Raw genomic sequence first — 12,893 nt, 5'->3', positions numbered from 1 at the left:
AAAATTTGATCAGTGCACTGCTCCAGCAAGCAACGGTTTTATATCGTGGTGATGTCACGTTGTCTACTCACTAAGGCCTTCATGACTTGCATAATAATTAATGGATTAACACTCTCTTGCATGTGGTCTCTCTTCACATGCCAGAATAATTTCAACGCATTTTTCACGTCCTGAAGGGACCGACGGCGTGACCAATGAACAGTGGTTGCTGGTCAACACGACCGTATTGCTACAGTACAATTATTACCCATCTCGGGTTTTTATTTTCTTTAGGTAGGCTATATAATCTATCAACCACCGCCTATGTAGATTTCTTGGCTCTGTAGCGCGCTTCCGTCGCAACAGATATTCTGCTTCCTGTTTGTGCAACATCATCTCCGTCAGCCTGCAGCTGCTGCAGGTAGGTCTCCTGCGGGAAGATGGCGACGGATAAACAGAAACATGAAGGAAGGGTGAAGATAGGACACTACATTCTCGGGGATACGCTTGGGGTAGGAACCTTTGGGAAAGTTAAAGGTAAGAGTTGAAACGTTTTAGATCGGAACATGTGTGTTTAGTGCCAGAAAAAGACAGCCTTGGCGAAGATAGCTGCTAGAAGTAGCTTCAGCAGATATGTCGTTTCTCGCTGTCTAGACTACACGTGTCCTTATTAAATTCGACATTTCTTTTCAACACAGCAACACGTTGATCTGCCAAGAAGAATAGCGTTAACGTTAGCTATGGGGACTGTTGCGGCACAATAATTTACAGCCGTGTGCGAGTTGGAGACCTCTAGATTACTTTGCATCTAATTTGCTAACGTTAGTTGGCTAACTTTGGTAGCTTTTTAGCCAACTGATTTGATTTTCTATGAATTGGAGTTAGTCAAATTAGCTATTTGGCTGGCTGGCTGACTGGCGTATATAGCTAGTCAGCTATAGAGCCGACTAACTTAGCTAGCTAGCACCTAACTTACTGATGGACCAACGAACCATCCTCTGACTTGCTATCTAGTAATGGTAATGTTTTTCGAATGGGTTACCTGGCTAACGTTAGTTAGCTTGTTTTTAGGTCGGTGAAATGTCCTATGTGTTTCCAAGTGGGAACTTTTGAACTGTGGTACGCAGTTAATTTAAAATGTGCACCCATGTTTTTCCAGTTGTATATAGCCTATTCTGTTCTGTGAGTCATGGAGAAGAACATGACCCATTCAGGAGCTTGGTGTTAGACATACTAAAGCTGAGGTATGGAGAGACCCAAGAACATGGTTGACTGTTCATACACAGTGTTTAACCCATTAATAATCATTAATAAGCTTTGTTAATAATCTCACATCGAGACTGTCAAGATGCTTCATTTGTATTTCTGTATAATTTAGGGATGGTGACATTGAACTCAGGTTCACTATACACTATGGCTGGGGGTCTCGGTATTGGATTTCAAGAAGCACTGGTGTGGATTTACTATATCCACACTGTGCAGAATGTTGTATTATCGACATTTCTTGACAGATAGAAATTGTACTAGCTGAGCTTGTTTTGTGGATATAACCGTGCATATGTTTTCTGTTTTTAAGACTCAATGCATCAACGTGGTGTAGAAATTGTTAATATAAAAGTATTGCCGTCATCCTTTTGCTAACACTCACCATATGCTGTCATCATTCCTGAAATCATTTAAAGGAAACACTTTGGAAAATTATTACTGAATGTCAACTGTGTTAATCCCTTCGGTTTACAATTTGTGACACTGCCTTGTGTTTATTTTGTGTCTGTTGTTACATGTTTACTGTGCTAGGAGTGATAATGACATTCTTTGTATGGTGGTATATGGCATTCGGTGATAACATCTAACTAGCAGACAGTAAAAGTGAATTTACACTTGTGTAGTCAGGCATTGGTTTTCGCCTAAATGATGATTAATACTGAATCACTATGGCAAGTGTATTTCTGTTATGTGGTCATTCTTGAGGTCTGTAATATGCACCCTGAGCCTGAGTGAACTGTGAGAATTGCTGCATGTAAACTCATTTGAAACCACCTGAGTATTTAGACAGCTTTAAGTTCTGCGTTAGACTGCACAACTGAAGGGAGGTATTCAGTGCAAAAACTTTCCATTCCATTACGTAGAGCAGCAGTGCTGATGATTAAGGGAAAGTTGTGATTTTGAAAGTGGTGATAGTATCTTATGGATCGCACGCATTGTTTTCCATAACATTTGTTCATGCTATGTGTTAAAAAGTTATATAGCCTATGGCTTAAGGGACTATATCCGGGCCTGTTTGTTGTCTTAAGAGCTACTTATCCCTGTACCAGTTAACAATTAGTGTAAATGGACAGGCCTGAACATGCCAGATTCTCACAATGCCTTATCTGTGTCATCAGTGCTGCTGCCCTGGAACAGAACATGTCACCACCTGAAACTTTGCTGTGGTCTTCCGATCAAGCTGCATTCTTAGCTGATGCTGTACCTCCTGCTGTCTGTTAAACCATAAACCGCTCTGTCAGGGTGGTGAATTATTGTTTTCAGTTGTTTTCAGCCTAGCCCTACCCTGGAATAATCCTGCCATTCAGAAAACTGTTGTCTCACCACCAGTATGTCCCTTGCACAGGGAAATGAACCCTTTGCCATCGTACCCACATAGCAATACTATTGCTCAAGGCGGTTTCAAAACACAGCCGCGGCGATTTTCTGCACGAAAGATTTTTCTGTTGATAATGAGCTCCATTAATGTGTTACCAGTGGCGCTGCAGACTCAGTCTCAGTTATTTGTGAACTTGTCCCTCTCCGGTGACCTCCATGCAGGGTACAGTGGCGGAAAAAACATACCGCCTCTTGGGTTCGCGCTTTCTGTTGCAATCCGCCAGAAAGGACCTGGGCCGCTGGAGTATGTGATACGTTTGCGGCCGCTACACTGGCATGATGTTTGGGTTAGCGTTAAGAACACGCTTAGCGCAGCGTTAGCGCTGACGGCTCTTAAAGCAGATAAAGTGCAGCCTCTGCCAGCCTGCATGCGAGGCCTGTAAACCGCTTCACCTCACCGCGGCTCCCCTGCTCCCTGTACATGATGCCTTTCCCGTTTTCGGCGATGTTCTCCAGAGATGCGAATACCAGAGTCGTGCTTGAATGCGTTCCAAATTTGGTGAATTGCAAGACCATATTAGGCTATAGGAAATAAGTTGCAAAAATGTAGGTTTATATCCTTGTTATTTAGTTTAAACTGCATCATTGCTGTAAAGGACTTTGTAGGTTAGGAATCTACTCTGATATTTTCTGCACCAGCAGATCCAAGTAAAGCAGCAAATTTCCAGAATGCTGTGATCTTGCACATCTTGTGATGTTTGGTATTGCAAAGTGATCTTGACAGTTCTATGATATGGCCCTTAAAGGTCTACAGAGATCATGTTATCCTCATGCATATTGGTAGGTGCCAGGCATATTAAGTAGGTATTACCCATGTATACTGTGAAAATAGCAAAGGGAATAAAGGCAAGTGCTTGTTATGACTGCGTGTATCTGAGTCTGTGAGAGAGAGAGAGGAGGAGAAAGAGAGTCATAAGCACACTACTGTGTAGTTCAGTTTTTATTTCCTTTTTTGGTGGCAGAAAAAAAAATGTAGACCCATGATATGAATTTATGGCCATGTGTATATATACTGTATATAACAAAGAGCTAAGACCTTGGCTATTTGCTGTGGATTTTTGTGAAATTACTTGTCTTAATTCTAACGAACACCTCCCTTCCCCCAGTTGGACAGCATGAACTGACCAAGCACCAAGTAGCCGTGAAGATCCTGAACAGACAGAAGATCCGTAGCCTGGATGTCGTGGGAAAGATCCGCAGGGAAATTCAGAATCTCAAGCTCTTCAGGCATCCTCATATAATTAAGCTGTGAGTCCGTGATTACTACATGCAGCCTGCCCATCACTTTAAGATTAAAGGCACGCAATTATTCTCCGATGCTCCTGCTGATTACTTTCCTATGTGAAGTAAACAAACCCAAAGCCTGTTCTGTTACAGTCTTTAGGGTTGTTTCCTGGTAATTAAATTAAAGGCTATTTCCCCACTGTTTTTAATCATGTGTTCTCAGTTATCATTAACTTTATAGGAATTCTTTGAGTTTATAGGGAACCTTACATAGAGGACTCTTAAAATATCACTGGGTTTTTGGTATTTCCTGGGAACAATCTCCAGTTGCATACCAATCATTTTATTTTGGGATGCTTGAAATGCTACTTTACAAGGAAACCACAATAAACTCTTGTCAGATCAGTGAAATATTACTGGTCTAATTGGGCCTCTTGAGTTTCATCATATTTTCAGTGTCATCCATGTCCTGACATTCAGCTGTTTGTCATTTAGTTCTCAGAATATGTTTAGGTTAAAGTCATTTTTATTCTTTGAAAAAAATGACCACAGAAAACAGTGAGTACTGGCTATTAGCCTATTATTTTTGATTTCCCCGAGTCGCTTCCCATTTATGAACAGAATATGATTGCGACCGTTAACCAATCGCTACCTACAGGAACTAGTCTAAATATTGAGTTAGTCTTTATGGTGAGTAATTTAACTGCCTCTTCATATGAAATGAGTAACGATTTTCTCTTTTTAAATGGCTGCAGTTATCAGGTGATCAGCACACCTACAGATATCTTCATGGTGATGGAATATGTCTCTGGTGGAGAGCTCTTTGACTATATCTGTAAAAATGGGAAGGTAAGATGGCAATCCTCGTCTTGCAACCTACAAAATGGTTTCAGATGTCTCAGAATTCATAGAAATGAAGAATTTTACTTGTAATGAATAAGTTTCCCACAGCAGGTCTGTCTGTTTCTTATCTCTGTCCAGTGTTAGAACCTGCCGTATTGTTTGACACTGTAGTGGAGACGCTCGCATTGAAGCCGTGTGACTCTTTACCGGTGAAGCACAGAGCTTCAGCTTGCCCGGGGTCTCGGTAGGGCCCTGTGTGCTGTAACCGCTCCCTCCGCCTCTGTGCCCTCAGCTGGATGAGAAGGAGAGCAGGAGGCTGTTCCAGCAGATCATCTCGGCGGTGGACTACTGCCACAGACACATGGTGGTGCACAGAGACCTCAAGCCCGAGAACGTGCTGCTGGACGCGCACATGAACGCCAAGATCGCCGACTTCGGTGAGTGACCTCCCCCGCGAGGGCTGCTTCCTCGGTTCCCGAGGCATGGGTTTATGGAATGGGGCTTGCCGGAACACATTACCGGCAAAGCATATTCAGAACTATTTTACTGGCACACCTCCCAATAGTAAAAGCAGGCCATCTCTTAATGGCATCCCATTGGCCCTTTCCCCTTCCTTCCTAGTGATAATGTGTAATGTACCCTTCTTGTGCATCAGTATGAAACATATTCCATTCTTTGCTTTTAAAATGGCTTTTAAATCTTAACTCATGCCTTGTGTTCACTTAATTGCACTTCTAATGGGAAGGATAGCAGCACTAAAAGGCTGTTTGAGGGCACTGGGAAGAAGCATGTTCTGGCTACGTTAGTCAATAAAGGTAATAATACTGTTTATACCCTATAAATACTGGTATAAAATCTGATCAAAACAGTTATACAAAGCACTTACACAGGCAAGCATGCATCCTTTATGAATGGAAGCACTGAGTCAAAAATACCATACCTGTCAGTGGTCAACGTCTGAATTTACCACATTGCTTACCAATACATTTAGAAATTGTCTGATGTGTTGACTGCAGTAAGGTTCTGTACGTGGAACCAGTTTTGGCCAGTTCACGGGGTACACCCAGCTCATCATCCCTGTATGGCCACCAGGTGGCGCTACTGTGACTTTTACGGTGGTTCTGTGCAATCAAAACCTCTGCTCGAGAACACAATTACATTTGATCTCATGTTGTTGACATTTTACTTTGACTTTATTGCAGACAGGCAGTACTAACAGCACATAATTGCTTCACAATTATTACGCCTACAGTTTGCGGTAAAAGTCTAGACCCTGTGGAAGCTGGAAACTGTGTCATCTGAACCTCAGATGATACCAAGCATACCTGAGCCTTGTTCACTAAAATAGGCCTGATCTCCTGGGTACTGTGTGTGAGATGTCAAAACAATGAGACTTATTCTGTCGCCCTTTTGACTCATTTTGGTTTTTGCAGGTCTGTCAAACATGATGTCAGATGGGGAATTTTTGCGAACGAGCTGTGGCTCTCCAAACTATGCTGCCCCTGAAGTAATTTCAGGAAGGTATTTCATTTTTTCTTTGTATTGTTTGCATAACAGCATCATCATCTTTTCTGCGGTCCCAGGCTTGATGGAAAATCACATCAAGCTGGTGAAGACCATTTGCTTTGCAGTCATTCTTTCATGTGCTTTGTTCATTAAACTGAACACTGACCTTCTCCATTTTGCCTCTTCCGCAATCTACATGAACAGCTATATTTCATTCCCATAAATATCTATGAATTGTGAAAAATGTGTAATTAAAATAAACAGATAACAGTACAGCGCTGATATTTTTCAGTTGTGAATTTTAAGTGCTGTCCTTCACCCATGTTCTTGATGCATTACTTGCTCCTGGGACACACATGTTTTTTTTACCCGTCACCTCGTAAGTTGCTTTGGGTGTGAGCACCTGCTGAGTGAATCAATGCAAATACAATACTGGTGTGCATGTATGAGAGAGAACATGGATACCATTGTAGAGAAATAGTGTTTTGTGAGCTTGTCCTAAGCTGTGCTGTCCTGCTCCCAGGTTGTACGCCGGTCCAGAGGTGGACATCTGGAGCAGTGGCGTAATTCTGTACGCCTTGCTGTGCGGGACCCTCCCGTTCGACGACGACCACGTGCCGACGCTGTTCAAGAAGATCTGCGACGGCATCTTCTTCACGCCGCAGTACCTGAACCCCACGGTGATCAGCCTCCTGAAACACATGCTGCAGGTGGACCCCATGAAGAGGGCCACCATTAAGGAAATCAAGTGAGTCTCGGCAGGCCTGCACACGTCCCATCGCTGGGGTCTTATTATGGTCCTGTGCTCTACTGTGCACTCCCATAAATCTGATTTTAGTACTGAACCTTTATTTAACGGAAGCCTTTTCACTAAAATGTGTGCGTTTTGTTTATCTGTTTTAAATTATTGTTTGGTTTTAGTAGTATTTTAGCTTGGTCCTTGCTTAGTGATATCGCTAAACCCAGAATGATTTTGCTTCGGTGCTCACACACTTATATCCATTAAAATGATAAAGTAGTTCTGAGTGCTGTCATCAGTCTGACTCTCCTGGAGGGAATCACAACTTTCCTTGTTGGCCTCTGCAGAGAGGATGAGTGGTTCAAAGAAGGCCTTCCCAAGTACCTGTTCCCTGAAGACCCCTCCTACAGCAACTCTATGATCGACGACGAGGCCCTGAAGGAGGTGTGTGAGAAGTTTGAGTGCACCGAGGAGGAGGTCCTGACCTGCCTGTACAGCCGCAACCACCAGGACCCGCTGGCGGTGGCCTACCACCTCATCATCGACAACCGGCGCATCATGGACGAGGCCAAGGACTTCTACCTGGCCAGCAGCCCGCCCGAGTCCTTCCTGGACGAGCACCAGCTGGCGGCCGCCAAGCCGCACCCCGAACGGGTGCCCTTCCTGGTGGCCGAGACGCCCCCCCGGCCTCGCCACACCCTGGACGAGCTCAACCCCCAGAAATCCAAGCACCAGGGCGTGCGCCGGGCCAAGTGGCACCTGGGCATCCGCAGCCAGAGCCGGCCCAACGACATCATGTCCGAGGTGTGCCGCGCCATGAAGCAGCTGGGATACGAGTGGAAGGTGAGGGGGTGGGGTGGGGTGGGGTGGAAGGTGAGAGGGTGGGGTGGGGTGGAAGGTGAGAGGGTGGGGTGGAAGGTGAGAGGGTGGGGTGGGGTGGAAGGTGAGGGGGTGGGGTTGGGTGGAGTGGAGTGGAAGGTGAGAGGGTGGGGCGTGGTGGGGTGCAGTATCTGTTTAACTTGGTTAAAGACAAAGTGAGTGGTTCATCCACAATCCAATAAATATTAACTAGGCAGCTTCTCTTACTGTTTGCATTTCTTGCCATGTCAGTTTCCTCCTCTCAAGGTTTACAAGCATCTGTTATTTATAAACCTCCCTTAATGGTTGTTTTCCATATGCAGACAACCTCTAACCTTCACATTACTGGTGTGCTGCATGCTGTGGTGGTTGTAAAGAAGGCAGTTTATTCACAAGCAGAACTAAAGGCAACAAAAAAGTGTCCTTGCGTGCATTTCATTTGAGTTGTTCTGGTTTTCTGAAGAGTCAGGGCAGTGCTCTCTCGCTCTCACACTCTGATTTTCCAGGTTGTGAATCCATACTACCTGCGTGTGCGGAGGAAGAACCCGGTGACTGGTATGCAGACCAAGATGAGTCTGCAGCTCTATCAGGTTGACAGCAGGACCTACCTCCTAGACTTTCGTAGCATAGACGGTATGTCCAGTGTCGACACCCTTCCTGGAAATGATGTTGAGCACCAGTAGTTTATTAAGCCTGAAATGTAGTGTGAATGTGAAGCAGAGACTTACAAACCTTGGGACAATTATGATGCAACAATAATGCAGTAATGTGAATTGCTTTATATATAAAAAAAATGTAAAAAATAAAACAAACCCTGTGGCTTACACATAATATACATAAATATACTACTGAAGAGAGTAAATTTTAATATTTACAAATGGGTAACTTCTGATTTGCTTGTGCAGGAGGTCACATGAACAGCTAAGGACGCTAACCTTTCTCTCCCCCTCTGTACCTCAGATGAAATGGTAGAGGCCAAATCTGGGACTGCCACCCCTCGCAGGTCAGGCTCGGTGGGGAACTACCGAGCCTCTCTGAAGAACGAGGGGGAGGGGGGCGAGGCCAAGGCCGAGGCGTCCGTCAAGGGTTCGGACGGCTCCTTGGCGTCCTCGCTGACGTCCTCGGTCGACTCGGGCAGCGGCGACTCCTTCCCCCGACCAGGAAGCCACACAATAGAGTTCTTCGAGATGTGCGCGAACCTCATCAAACTACTTGCACGATAATTTTCCGTATTAGCCTTTGAGTGTCTATAGCAATAAGCATGCAATTGATTCATGGCTCAATTCCTCCCATCTTGGATGAGCTAGTTCCATGGCACTGATGCAGTCTCGCTCCCTGCGATTTGGGCGAACTCGGGTTGGGAAGGTTTCTCGATCGATAATTGCTAAGCCACTTTATAGTAAGTAGAATATTTTTAGGTTATTTTACATACTTCTAGATCATATATCTGAAGGTCCCCAGGACACATTTAATCATCCTACGTATTTGTCATCAGAGTGATACACTGAATTTCCTGTACTGTATTCAGTGATGTGTCATCCTTGTCTTGTAGAGAAAACAAAGCAAATTTTACCTGCATGCGTTATGGAAATGGATGCAGGAAGCACTTTTGCACAGTTTTCTTGTACTTGCTGCTCTGATTTTAAAATTTGATGATCTGAGTACCATTGCAGAACTTGTATAACAAGCTGCACAATGCAGATATGATCATCATTCCAAGGAAGTACACTGATCCTGTACATCTCCAGTTAGTGTTGCATTTTCATTTTGTGTGAATATCAATCATTTTAAAGATTAGCTGTCCATGGCTTTTCCAATTTGTAAAATGTTTATTTTCAATTCATTTGTCCTGATGCGTTTTATATATAAAGAATAAATATTTGAATCTGGATATATTTATCAATGCTTTAAAGGGGATCCTAGATCATATTCTATAAATGTGGATTTTTTCCCCCCAAGTTATATCGCTGGATGACATTTTATTCTTGACTATGTTAATGTTTCCTGAATCATTAGTGCTTTTTCATTTTAATTGCACAGTTATTGTGCTACACTTGATTGCTCCAATGTCTTCATTAGTCAAAAGCTGCCTCAATGTGAGTGAACATAAATAAATATTTTGTAACAAAATTAAAGAACAAATTATTACATTTTAACCAAAATGAGATTTGCAAAGCAGCTTGACAATATCAGTTCACAGATCTGGCCCAGGATGATGTGGGCTAACGATTGTCTTAATGAAACATAGCAAACTGTTCAGACCATTCAAGTTATTTTGAGATTGTGCTGAAAAACCTGCTGTACTGTGGTCATGCAGAAAATGTGTTTCTTAAATGGGGGGTTGTAATTGGCTTCCCTGAGTTTAATTTTCTTATGTTCTGGGCATTTGGTGTCCTATCAGTATTGCAGAACCCATGAATTTCTTAGTTCAACTCACTCTAGTGTTGAGTAGAAATAGTTAGGGTCTTTGGGCCTATTTAGATATTTTGACACGTGACCAAATTCAAATGTTTGTTTATGAAACATATTTTAATTGAGAGTGCATAATGAAGAGAGATGGTGTATATACAGATGACCGCATGTTTGTTTTGTTTTTTTAATTTGAAAATAGTTGAAATGAGGAATGCTGGTTTATGTCCCTGGACCCTAAAATATCTTTGATTGATGTGTCTGCCAGTGGACTAGCAAGACACTTCAGATGTTAAGAGGGAGCATTATGGAGTATGCAGAAAAAATGGAGTATGCTGTGCACAAAATTTCATTTTTAATTTAATTCAGCATCTCTAATTTTATATTGTAACATTCCATGCCTTTTGTGGGTATGTTTTTTTTTTTTTTTAATTTTTTTTTTTTTTAATTTTTAAAAATATTTTTTATTCTTCAAAACCATTTGTAAACTAAGGCCCCTATTAAGTCCATCCACAATGCTTTCTGCCTTTAACTTTGAATAGGGAATGTAAGGAAATGTCACTTTTTTAACAGAATCTCGTGAGTTCTGTCTCATGGGGCTGTTGCTGATGTGCATAAAGAGTTCATGAAATGTAGCACTTGCATTATTTTTTGAGTCCAGTTTAAGGACAAAACATAATATGCATATGCAAACTGTGGTGCGAGTAGATATTCACGCGAGCTAAACTGCCTGAAACTGGTGAAATTGGTTAAATCTATTAGTGTTATTCTCCAGTGATGTGTTTGCACATCGCCCAGCGTATATTACCCAAGTCATGTCCTCTTCAACGACAAACGACCCCGTTGGGAGGGGATAGGATGCATTAATCCAAACACGGCTGCCCTGGATGACCGTTTATAAAGTTTTCAGAAGCCACTCCCTCAATATTTCTGCTGCCTTACCAATACTGTTTTTTTTCTTTTCTTTTTTTAAAATTTTATTTAAAGCAATGGGAAGAGATCCCCACTGTTTGTATATGGCTGGTAGTGTGGAAGTATTCTTGTCCAGGCTATGCCATACCTGTTACCAAAATATCAGAATTTTGTTACAGCTGTCACAATGGAAGATGTGCTGTATTCAGCAGTAATTTTGTCAAGTTTCAAGGGAGGACATTTTTTGATTTGGTCTTTGTCCTGATCTAAGGGTGTTAAGAACATTTTGTGTTCTAAAATTCCTTAGTCACTGACTTATCTGGGTTCTAAAAATATCAGACAGTAATTCAGTTGTTTTCCTTCAGAATGGTGCATTTTAAACTTTTCACTTGGTATGCCAGTATTACAGGATTAGTGAACATACGAAGGGGATCAGTCATAGAATCATTTGTCTCATTGTCTAAACTTTTTTCTTTTGTAATGGGACCCTACTTGATGACAAATGTATATTTGAAATCATATGTACACAGAAATGCCTAATAAACAGCTACATTGCACAAGCCTCCCAGATTTGTACTAGATTTCTGTTATACTAGCACATGTTACTTCAATAGTTAGCTAACTGACATTCCAATCATGATTATATTCTGTTTTTCAATTCTTTCTCTGTAATGTTGGGTTTAGTGTTAGCTAGCTAGCTGTGAAGCATCATCATTTTAAATAATACAATGTTGTGCTTAGTATCCACTTTCCCTCAGAACTAGGAAAATAAGCCATTTATCATAGAAAGGGTTTTAAAAAATCACTTATTTGGATCCCTTATGTGGTGATTGAGTTGACCCAGGAAATGGTAGGACTGCAAAGACTGCCAAAAGTATGATCAAAAATTAATGGAGTCGGCACTGTAATGAGTTTAATGTTAAACAAATTGTTTGCAAACCCGTTCATCCATTCTCACGTCATGCCACAAATCATCTGGTCGCACAGAAGTGCGTCTTGAGATGTGGGTCACTGTCCTGCTGAAAGGTGTATTGTGATTCCAATCTTGGATCTTTTGCCAACTGATTTAGGGTTTCCTCTAGGATTTTCCTGTAGTTTTCTCCATCTATTTTTCTATCAGTCCTGACAAACATCCCATTACATTATGTTTATTACATTACATTTCCAGCCCCTGCTTCTGATAAGCATCTCCACGGCATGATGCTGCCACTGAAAAAGTATGTATGTTGACAGATGCACTGTGTTGAGACTGACTCTACTTGACATAGTGTTTTGCATTTACACAAAGTCAGAGTTCTATATATATATATATTTTTTTTGGAATCAGTTTTTTTTTTCAGTCATGGTTTGCAGCCTCCATACACGCCAATTATGTAGAGTGACCCAAGTGTTCCTGACTTACGAACATCTTGTGCATGAATATCACTGTTTACCTCATGGTAGATTTACTTTGATTACTTTCTTTACGGCTGCATAATTAGGAGGGATGCCCTGATCTACAACATGCCTTTTACTTCTAAATAATTGATTAGACTGTACTCAAGTGGATATTCTGTGATATTTTGTCATACGCTTCTCCTGATCTGTGCCTTGCAAATTTATCCCCCAAGTTATAAAGGAAGCTACCTTGTCTTCATGGTTGAGTCTCTGGCTCTGGGACCTTACGGAAATGCTTGGATTTCATTTAATTTATTTTCAAATCATGTTAACCACTATTGCACATTGAGAGCATGGGGTCTTCGCTTAAATTGTGTGACTTCATTTTCCTGTAAATTGACTT

At 42.0% G+C, this 12,893-nt stretch overlaps 1 protein-coding gene across 1 annotated transcript; it reads left to right on the top strand.

Annotated features, from left to right (window-relative positions):
* Window positions 1-301: 301 nt before the first annotated feature.
* Window positions 302-11,676, top strand: LOC118213121 (5'-AMP-activated protein kinase catalytic subunit alpha-1). The gene is made up of 9 exons (XM_035391826.1): window positions 302-516; window positions 3,729-3,870; window positions 4,602-4,695; window positions 4,982-5,126; window positions 6,123-6,210; window positions 6,719-6,943; window positions 7,282-7,777; window positions 8,299-8,425; window positions 8,753-11,676. The coding sequence occupies exons 1-9, from the start codon at window positions 420-422 to the stop codon at window positions 9,013-9,015; spliced, it is 1,677 nt and encodes a 558-aa protein (XP_035247717.1). The 5' UTR covers window positions 302-419; the 3' UTR covers window positions 9,016-11,676.
* The last annotated feature ends 1,217 nt before the right edge of the window (window positions 11,677-12,893 follow it).

Source organism: Anguilla anguilla, chromosome 14 (assembly GCF_013347855.1).
Source record: "Anguilla anguilla isolate fAngAng1 chromosome 14, fAngAng1.pri, whole genome shotgun sequence".
NCBI classification, from domain to species: domain Eukaryota; kingdom Metazoa; phylum Chordata; class Actinopteri; order Anguilliformes; family Anguillidae; genus Anguilla; species Anguilla anguilla.
This window is presented reverse-complemented; position numbering and strand designations above follow the sequence as displayed.

Coding starts and splice junctions, on each gene's coding strand:
- LOC118213121 (XM_035391826.1), top strand. CDS start 420: ATGGCGACGGATAAACAGAAACATGAAGGAAGGGTGAAGATAGGACAC. Junction 6,944..7,281: donor GCCACCATTAAGGAAATCAA/GTGAGTCTCGGC, acceptor TGGCCTCTGCAG/AGAGGATGAGTGGTTCAAAG. Junction 8,426..8,752: donor AGACTTTCGTAGCATAGACG/GTATGTCCAGTG, acceptor TCTGTACCTCAG/ATGAAATGGTAGAGGCCAAA.